The sequence below is a fragment of the Drosophila mauritiana genome, unplaced genomic scaffold, assembly GCF_004382145.1.
Source record: "Drosophila mauritiana strain mau12 unplaced genomic scaffold, ASM438214v1 U_238, whole genome shotgun sequence".
Lineage (NCBI taxonomy): Eukaryota > Metazoa > Arthropoda > Insecta > Diptera > Drosophilidae > Drosophila > Drosophila mauritiana.
In genome coordinates, this window is record NW_022881372.1 from 11,832 (window position 1) to 34,197 (window position 22,366).

At 45.1% G+C, this 22,366-nt stretch overlaps 2 protein-coding genes across 2 annotated transcripts; both read right to left on the reverse strand.

Annotated features, from left to right (window-relative positions):
• Positions 1 to 2,476: 2,476 nt before the first annotated feature.
• LOC117149520 (ubiquitin-like-specific protease 2) lies at positions 2,477 to 4,629 on the reverse strand (the record flags this gene model as incomplete). Its single annotated transcript, XM_033316788.1, has 2 exons — positions 2,477 to 4,066; positions 4,216 to 4,629. Coding segments are annotated over 2 exons (2,004 nt in total), but the record flags the coding sequence as incomplete, so codon positions are not given.
• A 3,349-nt stretch (positions 4,630 to 7,978) lies between these two features.
• LOC117149521 lies at positions 7,979 to 22,146 on the reverse strand (the record flags this gene model as incomplete). The annotated part of the gene is made up of 6 exons (XM_033316790.1): positions 7,979 to 9,348; positions 9,544 to 9,763; positions 9,914 to 10,327; positions 19,903 to 21,167; positions 21,363 to 21,666; positions 21,832 to 22,146. Coding segments are annotated over 6 exons (3,888 nt in total), but the record flags the coding sequence as incomplete, so codon positions are not given.
• Between the last annotated feature and the right edge of the window lie 220 nt (positions 22,147 to 22,366).

Below are 22,366 nucleotides of genomic sequence, written 5' to 3' on the forward strand. Positions count from 1 at the left end.
TACATCAATTGTCAAGGTTGAGTGAAACCACATTTACATCCAGTTTACGCTCTTCGAAGATTAAAAATAAATACCGCAAATACCTTATAATTAGTTAGCGCTGATACGTTTCAAGTATTAAGTGAACAACTCCGGTGCCATTGGTGTAGTATGCGCCTATGTAATATTAAGAACATTTAAGTATAATAGCATACTAACATATAGCAGCACTTTGTTTCTATGTTTATGTTTATGTTTATGCAACCAATAAGGCCCAAGGCGGATGTAACATGATCGTACACTTGAAGGCTACAAAGTATAAGTGCATGGTCAGCATTCCCACGCCGACCAAATGCATAATACATAAGTACATAGATCGCTCTCTCGATAAGCCTAGATATATAAGATATACATAAGAAAGCCGCTCCGCCGCTGGCGTATCCGGCAGCGCAGCTACGCGGCTTAGCCTAAGACGAAATATATTCAAAACTCACAACGCAGACACTGTAAAGACGTTGAACTGGCAGAACCATTTCCGCCAAACAAAAATTTAATAAAAATCAAATAAAAACCTAATTCAGCCTGACGGCTGCAATCAAAACCAAAAGACTTGTGTTATCAATGAACGACCCATTACATGGCGACCGTGACAGTCGTCCAACGTTGGACAAATTAACGAAATAAAAAACACATATTGGAGGAAAACTGGACTGGAAGGCTGAGGAAGAAGACCGAGGAATCATTACATGGAACTTACAATTGCCAAAACTAAGGAAATATCTGAGTGAGTAGAGTTGTATTGAGTTATGGGAAAACACCGTGGCGGTCTAAATACCAAGCTGAACAAACGTATAGCCCACGTAAAGTGGCTAATATACGGTCAGCAAACGCCACCGGTTTGGTCGAAAGCTCTAAGGCTACATGCAGAGCTAGACCACTTGCTTTAATATCAGGAAGAATTGAAGACCCAAAAACTCGAGAAAACTTACTCAGAAAATACTAAAAATATAACAATAATTAATGAAGTTCCAAAACCAAAGGCATGTCCAGCACCAGCACCAGCACTAACGAAGGCTAAAAAGTCCTGCCCCCCGGACTGCGAAGGAGTCTGGAGTCCTCACTGCCTGGGGACTTGTGAGCAGCCATCAACATCATCAGCAGCCCAGAAATAGACAGCAGCAAGGGAGTATCAGCGTGCCACCCCGGCGACGCCCAGCTGACACCAGGAGATGAACATCAGCAGCACTAAAATATTAACTAATTAACAATAAATATAAATATATATATATATAAGAAAAATTTTAAGACACATTGTAAAATGGAGCATAAACTACTATGCCCTGTTAACCCAATATGTCCCGTGAAGCCATAGCTAGATTCAGGCAGACAATAATGTAAAAGAAAATTTTTTTTTTTGACTAACATTGACAAAATAGAAAAAGAAAGAAAGAAAGAAATAATTCCCAATATAAATGTATATAGAGACAAATGGAATAAGAAAACTAAAAACATATATAAAAATAAAGAAGATTTTCTACCAAACTGTAAAAGTAGTATTGTAGTATGCACACATATCGGTTAATTACTGTACTGTATAATCATAACTTAAAAGCACATTGTAGCACTCCGTTACAATGTGTACATATACAGTCAAGCCCTAGTGTATGCGTAATACAAAGCTCCTACCTGCATATATATCTCTCTGTCTCATTAACTGTCTCTCTCTCTCTCTCTCTGTGCTTGCTCTTTTATTACAATCCGCAAACTCCGACGTTCGTCTGCATCAAAGAATCGCTCCAAAGCAACTGAGCGTCTATAGAATCGCCGGCGCGACTTAATGGCTCGATTTTCTTATCGCCGAACCCCAACACCAATGCAAAGAGATCCATGTGTGTGCGTGTGCGTGTGTCTGTGTATGTGTGTGGGCGTAGAGTCGAGTATAATGCTGATTTTCCAAATAGCTGATAACCGCGCTTAAGTACCATATAGTATAGTAGAATTCATTTTTGGCAATCTATAAAGCTATGATTATTGCGTGACTTATTTTTATTGGTCCTATGGACCGTTTATTTTGCTATTTACAAAAAAAATATTTTCTATTAATTTGGTGACTCTAAATTTAGAATTTTTCTTGATGTTTGGCCATTCTCCACCTCCTGGCATCCAGCTCCTGCTTATCCTGCTCATGCTGCTTATCCTGCTCATGCTGCTTATCCTGCTCATCCTGTGATCCTGATCTGTGTCTCTCTTTCTCTCTCTCTGGTAGGTAGCCTCTTTATCGTCTTTTTGGCCGCACTGCTCTTTTTGGTGACTTGTGTGTGTGTGTGTGTATGAAAGTTTTCTTGCTTTTGGGGGAAAAAACCTATAATTCTGGTGAACCCACCTCCGTGTAACTTGCTCCTCCTAGTATTCCAAACGTGTGTGCATTGCGTTGTCGTCGTCTTCAGTTCTTCTGTGTGAAAATATAATTTTCCGAAGCAGCCACTTCACAAGTGGTTTACTGGAGTGTATGCCTTCTTTTCGGCGGTGTTCTGGTTTCAAAACTATATTGGTTTATAGTTTGATTCTCTTCCTCCGTGTCCCATTCCTTATCGTCATCCACATCCATCACCATTATGCCATTCAGTGTGGGAAACTTTATGACGGGCAAAGTTATGCCCTGCTGATTGCCTTCATTCATCAGCTTCTGGATGAGATTGGCGATATCCTCGCGCTTCTTGGTTACTGTGAGCAGGTCAAACCAATCGATCAGCTCCCTAATGGGCAGCTTATAGTTAACGATGGGTTTTGTGAAGAATTGCTCCGCATACTGCAGCAGATAGAGACCGCAATCGGTGAGATTCTCCTGCTGCGGCACCTCCACAATGAGACCTGGCATATTATCCCCGTTGAAGATGCGCGCCCGCTCTTTCGGATACTTTGCCTTGTACTCGAAGTTGAGGTAATCATGCAATATGACAATATCTCGATCGCGTGAGTTGCCCTCCAACGAATCGAAGATGAGAATCAATGGCTGTTTGATTGGAATGTCTTCGCCGGGTGTCTGTACATCATGGTTAACCACGGAGGTCTTCAGGTTTGGAAAACATATGATGGCCAGTATCCAATGGGACTTCTCGTTGAATGGTATTATGATGAAATCCTTCTCGAATATATTCACGGTTCGTGTCCACTTCTTTACCCTTTCGTGACGCCTCTTGGCCACCGGCTCCTTCGTGTTGTTGGGACTCGTCTCTGTGGTCAATCTCATGTGGAAAAATGTGCTAAAGATGTGCGTCCTATCGCGCTGACCCTCTGGTATGATGTTATTCTTTAACCAGCGCAGATAAAAATCAATGATTATGTCGTTCAGAAATGTGCCTTCCTTGAGACACATATAGTCCTTAATGGTGATGCTCAGGCCACCGGTTCCGGTGGGCGGATATGTGAAAAGCGTTGGATTCTCGTCGACGGAGAGTCTTCCCTCTGTTTGGCCATTGGCGGCGGCGGTGGTCTCCTCATCCTCGCTGCTCAACAGCACAATGACTTCATCGTCAAAGTCCCTGCTTATTATCCAGTTGATGTTCCGGCGCAGGCGACTCTTCTCTGCGCGTTCTGCAGGTGTGGGTATAGTGTCACTAGTTGCTTTCTCGGCTGGCGCCGGTATGGATGCAACATTCGGTTGCACCCGCGATTGAGATCCACCAGCTGTCTCTTCCGATTTCTTGCTAACAGTGGCATGTGCGACTTGGTCCTTCGACTGGATTGACTGGGAGCTTGCGAGAGCGTCTCCAGCTGGTTGCACGCCCTGGAGACCATTGCTCTTCTTTGGAGAATTTGAGGTGTTACCCGTAGGGGTTTGACTTCCCTGTTTATTGCCAGATGAACCTGGGTTGTCTTGAGCACCAGCAACTTGATAACCATTGCTGTCCTCTGCAGAATGACACTTCTTCTGTTTCTTGGTCTTGGGAGTATTGGCGTCTTGATTCGCCGACGATATCGCTTTGTCAGCATTGGTGTCTCCCGGAGCGCGATGTCTTTTCTTGTGCTTCTTGCCTTTGGTTGCAGATGGCTGGCAACCATTGTTGGCCACCGAAGTCTCCGATGGCTTGACAACCGCACGAGATGGTGGCACTTCAACGGGCACCGCGTTGGAAGAGCGGCACCAGCGGACGCCTTTGACTGATGCACCTTCTTGTTGAACTCCTCCGCATGGGCAATCGTATCGGCAATGGTATCACCGATGGCGAAGCCCACCGAGACCACCGATGGCTTGACAACCGGAAGAGATGGTGGCTCTTCAACGGGCACCGCGTTGCGAGGAGCGGCATCAGCGGACGCCCTGGACTGATGCACCTTCTTGTAGAACTCCTCCGCCTTGGCAATCTTATCGGCAATGGTATCACCGATGGCGAATCCCACAGAGACCACCAAATGGATAATACCACCGGCATTCTCCATGCAATCAATCGTGATGTTATCCTCCATATGAAGGTTCATCTTGAGAAACAGCTTTTGCACTGTAAACGCATGGATGGGCAGCTTGAAGGTGACGATGTGCTGTTTTCCAGTGCTGTAGATAATGAGCACCTTGGCACTCCGTTTGTCCTTATCCGTGTCGGCTCGATTGATCAGCAATTGACGGGAGACTATAATGAAGTCGTTATGGGCGATTCGACTTACCATTTTCGGAGCCGATTCAACACAACATATGTACGCTAACGTTATGAATGTTATGAACGTTATGAGCTCATCTGAAACTGAAGTTTCAGAATACGATTGCATAGTCTCGGGCTGCTTGATGTACAAGTTCACTGGTTGGGTGAAGTCACCTTACACGGTGACTTCGATCACTATATTCCTTTCATTTTGCAACCAGTGTGATTTATGCGATATTTGATACCACAAAAATTTGGTTTCTCCCGATTTTATGATTTGTTTAAACGGCGTACCAAGTATCCAAAAATCATCTGAGAGATCGCGTGCGGAAGGAGGCCGAGTGTCGGAGTGTTAACAGAAGGATCTCGGAAGTGTGAACGCGCGGTCAAACGAGAATACCATATGCACAATATTGACCCTGATGTTGAAAGAAGAAGCACCATTATCACCCCTGTGGAAATTCCGTTAAATTACGTTTCGGCCATTCCTTCGATGTGGCCGTCACTTCATTCCAGGGGGGAGGAGTTACCGATATCACAGTACAGAGTATAATAAATGAAATGAAAGTAAATGAAATATTAACCAAGTAACCTCTGATTAAAGTGTGTGGTAATCTGCTGGATAGGCTGAGTGGTGTGGAGGCACCCGAGAAAGCAGCCCAGAGGATTGTGTGGCAACCATACCATTAGTAGGCCAAGGCCAAAAAGGAAGAATACGGACTACCGCGCCCAGTTCAACTGTTCACTAAATTCACTCGTCACAAATGAAACATAAACGAGCATTAAACATAAACTAATATAAAAAAAATATTGTCCACAATTATTATTCGAATTTTCTAAAAAATCTTTATCTTTTCTCAGATTTTAAGATGAGTACACACCTCAACACGCATACATCAATTGTCAAGGTTGAGTGAAACCACATTTACATCCAGTTTACGCTCTTCGAAGATTAAAAATAAATACCGCAAATACCTTATAATTAGTTAGCGCTGATACGTTTCAAGTATTAAGTGAACAACTCCGGTGCCATTGGTGTAGTATGCGCCTATGTAATATTAAGAACATTTAAGTATAATAGCATACTGACATATAGCAGCACTTTGTTTCTATGTTTATGTTTATGTTTATGCAACCAATAAGGCCCAAGGCGGATGTAACATGATCGTACACTTGAAGGCTACAAAGTATAAGTGCATGGTCAGCATTCCCACGCCGACCAAATGCATAATACATAAGTACATAGATCGCTCTCTCGATAAGCCTAGATATATAAGATATACATAAGAAAGCCGCTCCGCCGCTGGCGTATCCGGCAGCGCAGCTACGCGGCTTAGCCTAAGACGAAATATATTCAAAACTCACAACGCAGACACTGTAAAGACGTTGAACTGGCAGAACCATTTCCGCCAAACAAAAATTTAATAAAAATCAAATAAAAACCTAATTCAGCCTGACGGCTGCAATCAAAACCAAAAGACTTGTGTTATCAATGAACGACCCATTACATGGCGACCGTGACAGTCGTCCAACGATGGACAAATTAACGAAATAAAAAACACATATTGGAGGAAAACTGGACTGGAAGGCTGAGGAAGAAGACCGAGGAATCATTACATGGAACTTACAATTGCCAAAACTAAGGAAATATCTGAGCGAGTAGAGTTGTATTGAGTTATGGGAAAACACCGTGGCGGTCTAAATACCAAGCTGAACGTTTATACGTTCTATACGTTTGTATAGCCCACGTAAGGTGGCTAATATACGGTCAGCAAACGCCACCGGTTTGGTCGAAAGCTCTAAGGCTACATGCAGAGCTAGACCACTTGCTTCAATATCAGGAAGAATTGAAGACCCAAAAACTCGAGAAAACTTACTCAGAAAATACTAAAAATATAACAATAATTAATGAAGTTCCAAAACCAAAGGCATGTCCAGCACCAGCACTAACGAAGGCTAAAAAGTCCTGCCCCCCGGACTGCGAAGGAGTCTGGAGTCGTCACTGCCTGGGGACTTGTGAGCAGCCATCAACATCATTAGCAGCCCAGAAATAGACAGCAGCAAGGGAGTATCAGCGTGCCACCCCCGGCGACGCCCAGCTGACACCAGGAGATGAACATCAGCAGCACTAAAATATTAACTAATTAACAATAAATATAAATATATATATATATAAGAAAAATTTTAAGACACATTGTAAAATGGAGCATAAACTACTATGCCCTGTTAACCCAATATGTCCCGTGAAGCCATAGCTAGATTCAGGCAGACAATAATGTAAAAGAAAATTTTTTTTTTTGACTAACATTGACAAAATAGAAAAAGAAAGAAAGAAAGAAATAATTCCCAATATAAATGTATATAGAGACAAATGGAATAAGAAAACTAAAAACATATATAAAAATAAAGAAGATTTTCTACCAAACTGTAAAAGTAGTATTGTAGTATGCACACATATCGGTTAATTACTGTACTGTATAATCATAACTTAAAAGCACATTGTAGCACTCCGTTGCAATGTGTACATATACAGTCAAGCCCTAGTGTATGCGTAATACAAAGCTCCTACCTGCATATATATCTCTCTGTCTCATTAACTGTCTCTCTCTCTCTCTCTCTGTGCTTGCTCTTTTATTACAATCCGCAAACTCCGACGTTCGTCTGCATCAAAGAATCGCTCCAAAGCAACTGAGCGTCTATAGAATCGCCGGCGCGACTTAATGGCTCGATTTTCTTATCGCCGAACCCCAACACCAATGCAAAGAGATCCATGTGTGTGCGTGTACGTGTGTCTGTGTATGTGTGTGGGCGTAGAGTCGAGTATAATGCTGATTTTCCAAATAGCTGATAACCGCGCTTAAGTACCATATAGTATAGTAGAATTCATTTTTGGCAATCTATAAAGCTATGCTTATTGCGTGACTTAATTTTATTGGTGCTATGGACCGTTTAATTTGCTATTTACAAAAAAAAATATTTTCTATTAATTTGGTGACTAAATTTAGAATTTTTCTTGATGTTTGGCCATTCTCCACCTCCTGGCATCCAGCTCCTGCTTATCCTGCTCATGCTGCTTATCCTGCTCATGCTGCTTATCCTGATCTGTGTCTCTCTTTCTCTCTCTCTGGTAGGTAGCCTCCTTATCGTCTTTTTGGCCGCACTGCTCTTTTTGGTGACTTGTGTGTGTGTGTGTGTATGAAAGTTTTCTTGCTTTTGGGGGAAAAAACCTATAATTCTGGTGAACCCACCTCCGTGTAACTTGCTCCTCCTAGTATTCCAAACGTGTGTGCATTGCGTTGTCGTCGTCTTCAGTTCTTCTGTGTGAAAATATAATTTTCCGAAGCAGCCACTTCACAAGTGGTTTACTGGAGTGTATGCCTTCTTTTCGGCGGTGTTCTGGTTTCAAAACTATATTGGTTTATAGTTTGATTCTCTTCCTCCGTGTCCCATTCCTTATCGTCATCCACATCCATCACCATTATGCCATTCAGTGTGGGAAACTTTATGACGGGCAAAGTTATGCCCTGCTGATTGCCTTCATTCATCAGCTTCTGGATGAGATTGGCGATATCCTCGCGCTTCTTGGTTACTGTGAGCAGGTCAAACCAATCGATCAGCTCCCTAATGGGCAGCTTATAGTTAACGATGGGTTTTGTGAAGAATTGCTCCGCATACTGCAGCAGATAGAGACCGCAATCGGTGAGATTCTCCTGCTGCGGCACCTCCACAATGAGACCTGGCATATTATCCCCGTTGAAGATGCGCGCCCGCTCTTTCGGATACTTTGCCTTGTACTCGAAGTTGAGGTAATCATGCAATATGGCAATATCTCGATCGCGTGAGTTGCCCTCCAACGAATCGAAGATGAGAATCAATGGCTGTTTGATTGGAATGTCTTCGCCGGGTGTCTGTACATCATGGTTAACCACGGAGGTCTTCAGGTTTGGAAAACATATGATGGCCAGTATCCAATGGGACTTCTCGTTGAATGGTATTATGATGAAATCCTTCTCGAATATATTCACGGTTCGTGTCCACTTCTTTACCCTTTCGTGACGCCTCTTGGCCACCGGCTCCTTCGTGTTGTTGGGACTCGTCTCTGTGGTCAATCTCATGTGGAAAAATGTGCTAAAGATGTGCGTCCTATCGCGCTGACCCTCTGGTACGATGTTATTCTTTAGCCAGCGCAGATAAAAATCAATGATTATGTCGTTCAGAAATGAGCCTTCCTTGAGACACATATAGTCCTTAATGGTGATGCTCAGGCCACCGGTTCCGGTGGGCGGATATGTGAAAAGCGTTGGATTCTCTTCGACGGAGAGTCTTCCCTCTGTTTGGCCATTGTCGGCGGCGGTGGTCTCCTCATCCTCGCTGCTCAACAGCACAATGACTTCATCGTCAAAGTCCCTGCTTATTATCCAGTTGCTGTTCCGGCGCAGGCGACTCTTCTCTACGCGTTCTGCAGGTGTGGGTATAGTGTCACTAGTTGCTTTCTCGGCTGGCGCCGGTATGGATGCAACATTCGGTTGCACCCGCGATTGAGATCCACCAGCTGTCTCTTCCGATTTCTTGCTAACAGTGGCATGTGCGACTTGGTCCTTCGACTGGATTGACTGGGAGCTTGCGAGAGCGTCTCCAGCTGGTTGCACGCCCTGGAGACCATTGCTCTTCTTTGGAGAATTTGAGGTGTTACCCGTGGGGGTTTGATTTCCCTGTTTATTGCCAGATGAACCTGGGTTGTCTTGAGCACCAGCAACTTGATAACCATTGCTGTCCTCTGCAGAATGACACTTCTTCTGTTTCTTGGTCTTGGGAGTATTGTCGTCTTGATCCACCGACGATATCACTTGGGCAGTACTACTCTTCTTTGGAGAATTTGAGGTGTTACCCGTAGGGGTTTGACTTCCCTGTTTATTGCCAGATGAACCTGGGTTGTCTTGAGCACCAGCAACTTGATAACCATTGCTGTCCTCTGCAGAATGACACTTCTTCTGTTTCTTGGTCTTGGGAGTATTGGCGTCTTGATTCGCCGACGATATCGCTTTGTCAGCATTGGTGTCTCCCGGAGCGCAATGTCTTTTCTTGTGCTTCTTGCCTTTGGTTGCAGATGGCTGGCAACCATTGTTGGCCACCGAAGTCTCCGATGGCTTGACAACCGCACGAGATGGTGGCACTTCAACGGGCACCGCGTTGGGAAGAGCGGCACCAGCGGACGCCTTTGACTGATGCACCTTCTTGTTGAACTCCTCCGCATGGGCAATCGTATCGGCAATGGTATCACCGATGGCGAAGCCCACCGAGACCACCGATGGCTTGACAACCGGAAGAGATGGTGGCTCTTCAACGGGCACCGCGTTGCGAGGAGCGGCATCAGCGGACGCCCTGGACTGATGCACCTTCTTGTAGAACTCCTCCGCCTTGGCAATCTTATCGGCAATGGTATCACCGATGGCGAATCCCACAGAGACCACCAAATGGATAATACCACCGGCATTCTCCATGCAATCAATCGTGATGTTATCCTCCATATGAAGGTTCATCTTGAGAAACAGCTTTTGCACTGTAAAGGCATGGATGGGCAGCTTGAAGGTGACGATGTGCTGCTTTCCAGTGCTGTAGATAATGAGCACCTTGGCACTCTGTTTGTCCTTATCCGTGTCGACTCGATTGATCAGCAATTGACGGGAGACTATAATGAAGTCGTTATGGGCGATTCGACTTACCATTTTCGGAGCCGATTCAACACAACATATGTACGCTAACGTTATGAATGTTATGAACGTTATGGGCTCATCTGAAACTGAAGTTTCAGAATACGATTGCAAAGTCTCGGGCTGCTTGATGTGCAAGTTCACTGGATGGGTGAAGTCACCTTACACGGTGACTTCGATCACTATATTCCTTTCATTTTGCAACCAGTGTGATTTATGCGATATTTGATACCACAAAAATTTGGTTTCTCCCGATTTTATGATTTGTTTAAACGGCGTACCAAGTATCCAAAAATCATCTGAGAGATCGCGTGCGGAAGGAGGCCGAGTGTCGGAGTGTTAACAGAAGGATCTCGGAAGTGTGAACGCGCGGTCAAACGAGAATACCATATGCACAATATTGACCCTGATGTTGAAAGAAGAAGCACCATTATCACCCCTGTGGAAATTCCTTTAAATTACGTTTCGGCCATTCCTTCGATGTGGCCGTCACTTCATTCCAGGGGGGGAGGAGTTACCGATATAGCAGTACAGAGTATAATAAATGAAATGAAAGTAAATGAAATATTAACCAAGTAACCTCTGATTAAAGTGTGTGGTAATCTGCTGGATAGGCTGAGTGGTGGAGGCACCCGAGAAAGCAGCCCAGAGGATTGTGTGGCAACCGTACCATTAGTAGGCCAAGGCCAAAAAGGAAGAATACGGACTACCGCGCCCAGTTCAACTGTTCACTAAATTCACTCGTCACAAATGAAACATAAACGAGCATTAAACATAAACTAATATAAAAAAAATATTGTCCACAATTATTATTCGAATTTTCTAAAAAATCTTTATCTTTTCTCAGATTTTAAGATGAGTACACACCTCAACACGCATACATCAATTGTCAAGGTTGAGTGAAACCACATTTACATCCAGTTTACGCTCTTCGAAGATTAAAAATAAATACCGCAAATACCTTATAATTAGTTAGCGCTGATACGTTTCAAGTATTAAGTGAACAACTCCGGTGCCATTGGTGTAGTATGCGCCTATGTAATATTAAGAACATTTAAGTATAATAGCATACTAACATATAGCAGCACTTTGTTTCTATGTTTATGTTTATGTTTATGCAACCAATAAGGCCCAAGGCGGATGTAACATGATCGTACACTTGAAGGCTACAAAGTATAAGTGCATGGTCAGCATTCCCACGCCGACCAAATGCATAATACATAAGTACATAGATCGCTCTCTCGATAAGCCTAGATATATAAGATATACATAAGAAAGCCGCTCCGCCGCTGGCGTATCCGGCAGCGCAGCTACGCGGCTTAGCCTAAGACGAAATATATTCAAAACTCACAACGCAGACACTGTAAAGACGTTGAACTGGCAGAACCATTTCCGCCAAACAAAAATTTAATAAAAATCAAATAAAAACCTAATTCAGCCTGACGGCTGCAATCAAAACCAAAAGACTTGTGTTATCAATGAACGACCCATTACATGGCGACCGTGACAGTCGTCCAACGATGGAAAAATTAACGAAATAAAAAACACATATTGGAGGAAAACTGGACTGGAAGGCTGAGGAAGAAGACCGAGGAATCATTACATGGAACTTACAATTGCCAAAACTAAGGAAATATCTGAGTGAGTAGAGTTGTATTGAGTTATGGGAAAACACCGTGGCGGTCTAAATACCAAGCTGAACAAACGTATAGCCCACGTAAGGTGGCTAATATACGGTCAGCAAACGCCACCGGTTTGGTCGAAAGCTCTAAGGCTACATGCAGAGCTAGACCACTTGCTTCAATATCAGGAAGAATTGAAGACCCAAAAACTCGAGAAAACTTACTCAGAAAATACTAAAAATATAACAATAATTAATGAAGTTCCAAAACCAAAGGCATGTCCAGCACCAGCACCAGCACTAACGAAGGCTAAAAAGTCCTGCCCCCCGGACTGCGAAGGAGTCTGGTGTCCTCACTGCCTGGGGACTTGTGAGCAGCCATCAACATCATCAGCAGCCCAGAAATAGACAGCAGCAAGGGAGTATCAGCGTGCCACCCCCGGCGACGCCCAGCTGACACCAGGAGATGAACATCAGCAGCACTAAAATATTAACTAATTAACAATAAATATAAATATATATATATATAAGAAAAATTTTAAGACACATTGTAAAATGGAGCATAAACTACTATGCCCTGTTAACCCAATATGTCCCGTGAAGCCATAGCTAGATTCAGGCAGACAATAATGTAAAAGAAAATTTTTTTTTTTGACTAACATTGACAAAATAGAAAAAGAAAGAAAGAAAGAAATAATTCCCAATATAAATGTATATAGAGACAAATGGAATAAGAAAACTAAAAACATATATAAAAATAAAGAAGATTTTCTACCAAACTGTAAAAGTAGTATTGTAGTATGCGCACATATCGGTTAATTACTGTTCTGTATAATCATAACTTAAAAGCACATTGTAGCACTCCGTTGCAATGTGTACATATACAGTCAAGCCCTAGTGTATGCGTAATACAAAGCTCCTACCTGCATATATATCTCTCTGTCTCATTAACTGTCTCTCTCTCTCTCTCTGTGCTTGCTCTTTTATTACAATCCGCAAACTCCGACGTTCGTCTGCATCAAAGAATCGCTCCAAAGCAACTGAGCGTCTATAGAATCGCCGGCGCGACTTAATGGCTCGATTTTCTTATCGCCGAACCCCAACACCAATGCAAAGAGATCCATGTGTGTGCGTGTGCGTGTGTCTGTGTATGTGTGTGGGCTTAGAGTCGAGTATAATGCTGATTTTCCAAATAGCTGATAACCGCGCTTAAGTACCATATAGTATAGTAGAATTCATTTTTTGCAATCTATAAAGCTATGCTTATTGCGTGACTTATTTTTATTGGTCCTATGGACCGTTTATTTTGCTATTTACAAAAAAAAATATTTTCTATTAATTTGGTGACTAAATTTAGAATTTTTCTTGATGTTTGGCCATTCTCCACCTCCTGGCATCCAGCTCCTGCTTATCCTGCTCATGCTGCTTATCCTGCTCATGCTGCTTATCCTGCTCATCCTGTGATCCTGATCTGTGTCTCTCTTTCTCTCTCTCTGGTAGGTAGCCTCTTTATCGTCTTTTTGGCCGCACTGCTCTTTTTGGTGACTTGTGTGTGTGTGTGTGTATGAAAGTTTTCTTGCTTTTGGGGGAAAAAACCTATAATTCTGGTGAACCCACCTCCGTGTAACTTGCTCCTCCTAGTATTACAAACGTGTGTGCATTGCGTTGTCGTCGTCTTCAGTTCCTCTGTGTGAAAATATAATTTTCCGAAGCAGCCACTTCACAAGTGGTTTACTGGAGTGTATGCCTTCTTTTCGGCGGTGTTCTGGTTTCAAAACTATATTGGTTTATAGTTTGATTCTCTTCCTCCGTGTCCCATTCCTTATCGTCATCCACATCTGTTCATAAATAAAACCGCCAGTGTTACTGTTTAGTTTGATTTATTGGTTACTTCAGACACTTAAGAGTAATTAATTCGACACCGATGCGTACGTTTTCTCGACGATCAAAAATGTGACTAACTTAAGCTTTGGCTGTACTCACGCCATACGATTAAACTAGCATAAGACGTAAACAAGTTACAGTTAGAAGAGAGTTAGAAGTTTGGAAAAGTACTGGGCAAGCTCGCGGACAATTACAGCAGTGCGATGCTTACATTGATTCCGCTGATAAGCTCCGCTGAAGCTGCAGACAAATGTAAACAAAGATAAAGGGTGACTTGTTCGCGTAGACAGGCTGTCTCGTTCCCAAACATACCGGCCCCCCTGAACGGTTGTTCAGCAGAGAGGCAGTACAGCGATTTTGGCAATTGGGCGTTTGTATAATCCGTGAGCAGTCTTCACTGTAACGACTCGGACCTTGTTGTCGATTCCTGCGTGCACTGCGGTGATGCGGCCAAGAATCCATTTAGAGGGCGGTAGATTGGGCTCCTTGAGTACTACCAGTGTGTCGATCTTCAGATTCTCGGTTTCCAGATGCCACTTTGTCCGCTCATGAAGAGAGGTCAGATATTCCATATGCCACCTTTTCCAAAAGCCTTGAACCATGGCTTGCAGCTGATTCCACCTCTCCAATCGATTGACTTGCATATCCAGACGACAGGGTTCAGGCAATGCAGTATACGGAGATCCAGTCAAAAAGTGAGCAGGCGTCAGTGGATCCAAAGAATTATCCCCAGTTGGGCACAGCGGGCGTGAATTCAGGATAGCTTCAATTTGGGTCAGGACAGTAGAGAGCTCCTCAAACGTTAAAGCCTTTGATCCAAGTATCCGTTTCATATGGAGTTTAATTGAGCGAATTCCAGCTTCCCACATCCCTCCAAAATGGGGAGCAGACGGGGGTATAAAGTGCCAAGAAATCCCTTCATTGGCAAAGAATCCTGCTAGTTCCTCATCTTTGGCTTGTTGAATGGCCAGACGTCTCATGTCATCCAAAGTTTGCTTGCCTCCATGAAATGTAGTTCCATTGTCCGAATACAGGTCAGTAGGCTTCGCTCGGCGGGCAATGAATCGTTGAAAGGCTGCGATGAAAGCCTGTGTAGTTAGATAACTAACAACCTCGATGTGAAGTGCCTTTGTAGTGAGGCACACGAAAATAGAAAACCATGCCTTTCCGATGCGTGGAGTTCTTCCCTTTGATTCCTTGATTGCGATCGGTCCAGCGTAGTCCAGCCCTGTGTGTTGAAAGCAGCGGCTAGCTTGAACTCGAGGAATTGGTAGCTCTCCCATGATCTGGTTGCTTGTGCCCTTTCGTTGAAGAAAACAGGATTTGCATTGGAAGACTGCCTTTCTGACGAGATTGCGGGCTCCCAGAATCCAGTACTGCTGACGAAGATTGGTGAACGTTGCATCAACTCCAGTGTGCAGATAGGAGACATGAAAATGTCGAACCAGCAGTCCAGCTAGTGGTGTATCTTTAGGTATCAGAATCGGGTGCTTGGCGTTGTAGTTGAGTGTAGATTGCTCGATTCTCCCACCGACTCGCATTACTCCATAATCATCCAGAAACGGAGAAAACCGGATAAGATGCGATTTAGCGTTAAGCTGGCGTCGATTCTCTAGCTGCGCATATTCTCTGGCAAAGGATTTTTGTTGCACATGTCGAAGAAGTCGGCGCTGTGCGTCCAGCAACTCTTCAGACGTAAGGAATGGTGCCGAATTCCTATGATGGGATCGAAGAGTGTGAATAAAGCGATGACAGTAGCTAGATACCCTTATAAGACGCGTCCAGGTTGAGAATTTGTGGATGAGTAACTCGTGTATACTTTCATCAGGAAAGTTATGTAGAGTCGTGGGCTTTATGGCTCGTTCTTCAGTGTTGACATCGAAACTTGACGATACGCTGAACTTGCTTGTAGAAGGTGGCCACTCAGAGGTGGGTGTGGCCAGCCAGGACGGACCTTTCCACCACAGTCGATGCTCCAGAAGCTTTGACGGATGAAGTCCTCGGGAAGCACAATCTGCAGGATTGTCTTCCGTGCGAACATGGTTCCAGCAGCTACGGGGAAAGTCGCTCAATATCTCAGAAGTTCGGTTGCAGACGTAGGTGTTCCACCGTCGAGGGGGAGCTGAAAGCCAATGTAGCACAATTTCTGAATCTGTCCAGCAGCTCGTGCTGAAAAGAGGAATTGTTAATGATGTTTTGACAATAGAAAGCAATCGAGATAGAAGTAACGCAGCGTTTAGCTCCAAACGTGGAATTGATACGGGCTTGATCGGGGCCACTCGTGTTTTGGCGGCAACCAGAGTTACTTGAAAGCTGCATCCAACTGCAACTCGAGCGTAAACTACCGCACCGTAGGCGTGCGAGGATGCGTCGGCGAATCCGTGTAGTTGAACATCTTGAAATGGTGACGCAATATACCGTGGTACTTGGCATTGCGTAAGTGCTGGCAAATCCTCTACTAAGGCTCTCCAGCGCGTACGTAGACTTTCAGGAATGGGGTCGTCCCACTGCAGGACACTTGTCCAGCTTTCTTGGAAGATTATCTTGAGTAGAACTGTGACCGGCGCTACCAGTCCAAGCGGATCATAAATTCTTGATAGCTGAGACAAGAGTTCTCTTTTCGTCGGAGAAATGGTCGCATCGCATCCCTTTAGGTTGAGATACAGAACGTCCTTCCCAGGGTTCCATTGGATACCAAGAACCTTGACAGGTGAATCCGCAGCTGATTTGTTGAGGAGCTGGATAGGTTCAAAACATCTATCTTCATCTGGTAATGATTTCAGAAGACGCCAACTATTAGAACTCCATTTGCGTAGCTTGAATTTTCCCTTATCCAAGAGGGCTATAAGCTCGTCCTTGAGAATCATAAGCTCCTCGAATGTGTTGGCGCCTGTAGGGATATCGTCCACATAGGCATCGTGCAGAAGAGCGTGAGCTGCTGCAGGGTATTCATGGCCATGATCGTCGGCAAGTTGCTTTAGAACTCGAACAGCCAGAAATGGTGACGGTGCCAATCCGTAGGTAACCGTCAGCAGGCGAAAATGAAGCAGAGGTTCATTCTCAGTCGTGCGCCAAACAATGCGCTGAAAATTGGCGTGTGGCTTAAAGATTTTAATGCCTCGAAACATCTTTTCGACATCTGCGCATAAAACATATTGGTGCTGCCGGAAGCGTAGACAAACGCCAAGAAGATCGCGTTGAATCGGTGGACCAATATGTAGTCTGTCATTGAGCGATACTCCAGAGCTGTCCTTTCCTGATCCATCAAAAACTACACGACATTTGGTAGTCAGACTGTCCAGTTTGATGACAGCGTGGTGCGGCAAATAGAAGCAGGTGTCTGGGGACTCCTCAACCTGAGCCGAGGTCAGTTGTTCCATATGTCCACGTTGCAAGTAGTCGTCCAGGAAAGCTTCGTACTGCTGCTTCAATTCTGGATACCGACGAAATTTGCGTTCCAGCGAGAAGAAGCGATTGATGGCCTGTGGCAAGGTTGAATCAATAGGCGGTGCCTTCTCCTTGAAGGGATACTCGACGACGTACACCCCGTCCGTCGAGCGCTTGTGTGTGGCAGCAAAATGACGCTCTGTGGGATCGCTGGCGTCCAGGAGAGCCTGGTTAGGCTGAATGCTGTCCATCTCCATGAATGAACGAACCATCGTGTCTAGGTCCGCGTGATGAGTAACCGCAGAAGTAGGGTGATCATCGAATGCAGAGTAAGAGCCTGCAAGAATCCAACCAAATACAGTATTGAGAGCGATAGGAAAGTCGTTACCAAAGTGTTTCCGATCTCCTGTGTATAGAGACCAAAGCTGATCCGATCCAACAATGACATCGATTGCTCCAGGTGTGCAGAACGTTGGGTCTGCCAAAGGAAGCTCGCAGATTTGCCTCCACGTAGAGGATGAGGTGTCAATAACTTGGGCAGGAAGTGATGACGTCAGCGAGTTGAGAATGAACGAGACCAATTCGACAGTTTGGCCCGAATGTCGAGAGCGCAGCTTGATATGTGCGCGTCCTCGGGTAACGCCCGCGCTGTTGGCGGCGAGACCGAGAATAGAAATCCGTGCGTGCGTTCGACGCACGCCTATTCGCTGAACAAATGATTCCGATGCCAAGGTTATTGTAGATCCAGTGTCCAGGAGCAGCCTGCAGGTTGTAGTGTTTCCCCAGGCGTCGATGACGTCAGCAAGGATGGTTGGCAACAGAGTCTGAGAACCAGCCGCCGGAATATTCTCCAGAGTATGATGCGTAAAGTTGTTTTCCGCGGGAGGCTCGCTTCCCAAGCGATGACCTTCTCGAGCTAGCGGTTGATTGTGGCCAATTGTAGATCCCGCATGTGAGACTGCTGGTCGATCGCGGCTGTCAACACTTGCGGTGTCAATGTTGTTGCCATTTTGAATTGGCTGCGACGAGCCATGAACCAAAGTATGATGCTTGCGGCGGCAGATCCGACAAGTATGCCTCGATGTACAGTTGCCCATCATATGAGCCGGGCTGAGGCAATTGAAACAGAGCTTTCTTGATTTGAGGAAGTCTCGGCGAGATGCAATGTCGAGTGCGATGAATTGAGGACACTTAAACAGATGGTGATTCTGCTGGCACGATGTGCACTTCGGCTCTTCCCGTCTTGGATGCGTGTCTGCGTGGTGCGTGGTAGCTGCGCGTCGAGCTTGGGTTGATCGAGTTAATTCAAAAGCCTCCAACGTATCGCAGCGTGATGTGAGAAATTTCAAGAATCGGTTGATGGTCACACCTTTTTCCTCGGATTCTGCGCACTGAGCCCAGGCTTGGCGGGTATCGCTATCTAATTTTGAAAGTAAAATGAAAATTAGCCAGGGATCCCTCTCTTCGCAATTAAGAGCTCGTAGACCACGAATAACTTCGTCTGCACCATCGGCAATTTTCCGCACTGTGCCGATATTTGAATTTATAGCACTCGGAAGGCTCATGAAACTGTTTAAGAACGATCGAATAATTAGCGATTGTTTGTTATATCGCTGTTCCAGCCGATCCCATGCTTCCCGATAGTTGTCATTAGTAACTGGAATATGTTTAACTAATGCAAGCGCGTCTCCGGCAAGGTACGATTTTAAATAATGAAATCGTTGGCAATCCGTCAGGCTCGAATTGGAAGCAATCGATCCAATAAACATGTCCGAAAAATGTTTCCAGTCCTCATAATTTCCAGAAAAAGTCGGAAGTTTAATTCGCTCGAACTGAAAATCGACATGACTTCTCTGGGATGTGTCTGCGGCTTGAACTGTGGCATCAATACTGTTTGAGGTGACATCCCGTCTCAACTCCTCCAAAGTATTGCTGAGAATAGCGTGTGTAGCATAATGTTTGTCCTCATATGCGTCAAAATCCTCGTCAGGGTTCTCCCAATCGGCTTCCGATTTAAATGCATACAGCTCTTCCGAGAGCCGTACGAACCGCAAATAATTTTCCTGTAGTTGCGCCAGGCGGACAACTATTGTTTGCACTGAATGAATGTCATCAACAAATTTTAAGGCATTATTATGCGCACGAGTAATTTGGCTTTTGCAGAAGCCCCGTTGTTGAATCACACTCCGCATGGTGGTCGAAAGAAGGGAACGATTCTATACGATGTAGGAATCTATAGATTATCGTTTGCCAAAAGGCCAATAATCAAAATCAAATGCCCGAAAGAAACGCAGTTCCGGTAATCCGGCTCGAAGGACCAATTTTTATGTTCATAAATAAAACCGCCAGTGTTACTGTTTAGTTTGATTTATTGGTTACTTCAGACACTTAAGAGTAATTAATTCGACACCGATGCGTACGTTTTCTCGACGATCAAAAATGTGACTAACTTAAGCTTTGGCTGTACTCACGCCATACGATTAAACTAGCATAAGACGTAAACAAGTTACAGTTAGAAGAGAGTTAGAAGTTTGGAAAAGTACTGGGCAAGCTCGCGGACAATTACAGCAGTGCGATGCTTACATTGATTCCGCTGATAAGCTCCGCTGAAGCTGCAGACAAATGTAAACAAAGATAAAGGGTGACTTGTTCGCGTAGACAGGCTGTCTCGTTCCCAAACAACATCCATCACCATTATGCCATTCAGTGTGGGAAACTTTATGACGGGCAAAGTTATGCCCTGCTGATTGCCTTCATTCATCAGCTTCTGGATGAGATTGGCGATATCCTCGCGCTTCTTGGTTACTGTGAGCAGGTCAAACCAATCGATCAGCTCCCTAATGGGCAGCTTATAGTTAACGATGGGTTTTGTGAAGAATTGCTCCGCATACTGCAGCAGATAGAGACCGCAATCGGTGAGATTCTCCTGCTGCGGCACCTCCACAATGAGACCTGGCATATTATCCCCGTTGAAGATGCGCGCCCGCTCTTTCGGATACTTTGCCTTGTACTCGAAGTTGAGGTAATCATGCAATATGGCAATATCTCGATCGCGTGAGTTGCCCTCCAACGAATCGAAGATGAGAATCAATGGCTGTTTGATTGGAATGTCTTCGCCGGGTGTCTGTACATCATGGTAAACCACGGAGGTCTTCAGGTTTGGAAAACATATGATGGCCAGTATCCAATGGGACTTCTCGTTGAATGGTATTATGATGAAATCCTTCTCGAATATATTCACGGTTCGTGTCCACTTCTTTACCCTTTCGTGACGCCTCTTGGCCACCGGCTCCTTCGTGTTGTTGGGACTCGTCTCTGTGGTCAATCTCATGTGGAAAAATGTGCTAAAGATGTGCGTCCTATCGCGCTGACCCTCTGGTACGATGTTATTCTTTAGCCAGCGCAGATAAAAATCAATGATTATGTCGTTCAGAAATGAGCCTTCCTTGAGACACATATAGTCCTTAATGGTGATGCTCAGGCCACCGGTTCCGGTGGGCGGATATGTGAAAAGCGTTGGATTCTCGTCGACGGAGAGTCTTCCCTCTGTTTGGCCATTGTCGGCGGCGGTGGTCTCCTCATCCTCGCTGCTCAACAGCACAATGACTTCATCGTCAAAGTCCCTGCTTATTATCCAGTTGCTGTTCCGGCGCAGGCGACTCTTCTCTGCGCGTTCTGCAGGTGTGGGTATAGTGTCACTAGTTGCTTTCTCGGCTGGCGCCGGTATGGATGCAACATTCGGTTGCACCCGCGATTGAGATCCACCAGCTGTCTCTTCCGATTTCTTGCTAACAGTGGCATGTGCGACTTGGTCCTTCGACTGGATTGACGGGGAGCTTGCGAGAGCGTCTCCAGCTGGTTGCACGCCCTGGAGACCATTGCTCTTCTTTGGAGAATTTGAGGTGTTACCCGTGGGGGTTTGATTTCCCTGTTTATTGCCAGATGAACCTGGGTTGTCTTGAGCACCAGCAACTTGATAACCATTGCTGTCCTCTGCAGAATGACACTTCTTCTGTTTCTTGGTCTTGGGAGTATTGTCGTCTTGATCCACCGACGATATCACTTGGGCAGTACTACTCTTCTTTGGAGAATTTGAGGTGTTACCCGTAGGGGTTTGACTTCCCTGTTTATTGCCAGATGAACCTGGGTTGTCTTGAGCACCAGCAACTTGATAACCATTGCTGTCCTCTGCAGAATGACACTTCTTCTGTTTCTTGGTCTTGGGAGTATTGGCGTCTTGATTCGCCGACGATATCGCTTTGTCAGCATTGGTGTCTCCCGGAGCGCGATGTCTTTTCTTGTGCTTCTTGCCTTTGGTTGCAGATGGCTGGCAACCATTGTTGGCCACCGAAGTCTCCGATGGCTTGACAACCGCACGAGATGGTGGCACTTCAACGGGCACCGCGTTGGGAAGAGCGGCACCAGCGGACGCCTTTGACTGATGCACCTTCTTGTTGAACTCCTCCGCATGGGCAATCGTATCGGCAATGGTATCACCGATGGCGAAGCCCACCGAGACCACCGATGGCTTGACAACCGGAAGAGATGGTGGCTCTTCAACGGGCACCGCGTTGCGAGGAGTGGCATCAGCGGACGCCCTGGACTGATGCACCTTCTTGTAGAACTCCTCCGCCTTGGCAATCTTATCGGCAATGGTATCACCGATGGCGAATCCCACAGAGACCACCAAATGGATAATACCACCGGCATTCTCCATGCAATCAATCGTGATGTTATCCTCCATATGAATGTTCATCTTGAGAAACAGCTCTTGCACTGTAAACGCATGGATGGGCAGCTTGAAGGTGACGATGTGCTGCTTTCCAGTGCTGTAGATAATGAGCACCTTGGCACTCCGTTTGTCCTTATCCGTGTCGGCTCGATTGATCAGCAATTGACGGGAGACTATAATGAAGTCGTTATGGGCGATTCGACTTACCATTTTCTGAGCCGATTCAACACAACATATGTACGCTAACGTTATGAATGTTATGAACGTTATGGGCTCATCTGAAACTGAAGTTTCAGAATACGATTGCAAAGTCTCGGGCTGCTTGATGTACAAGTTCACTGGATGGGTGAAGTCACCTTACACGGTGACTTCGATCACTATATTCCTTTCATTTTGCAACCAGTGTGATTTATGC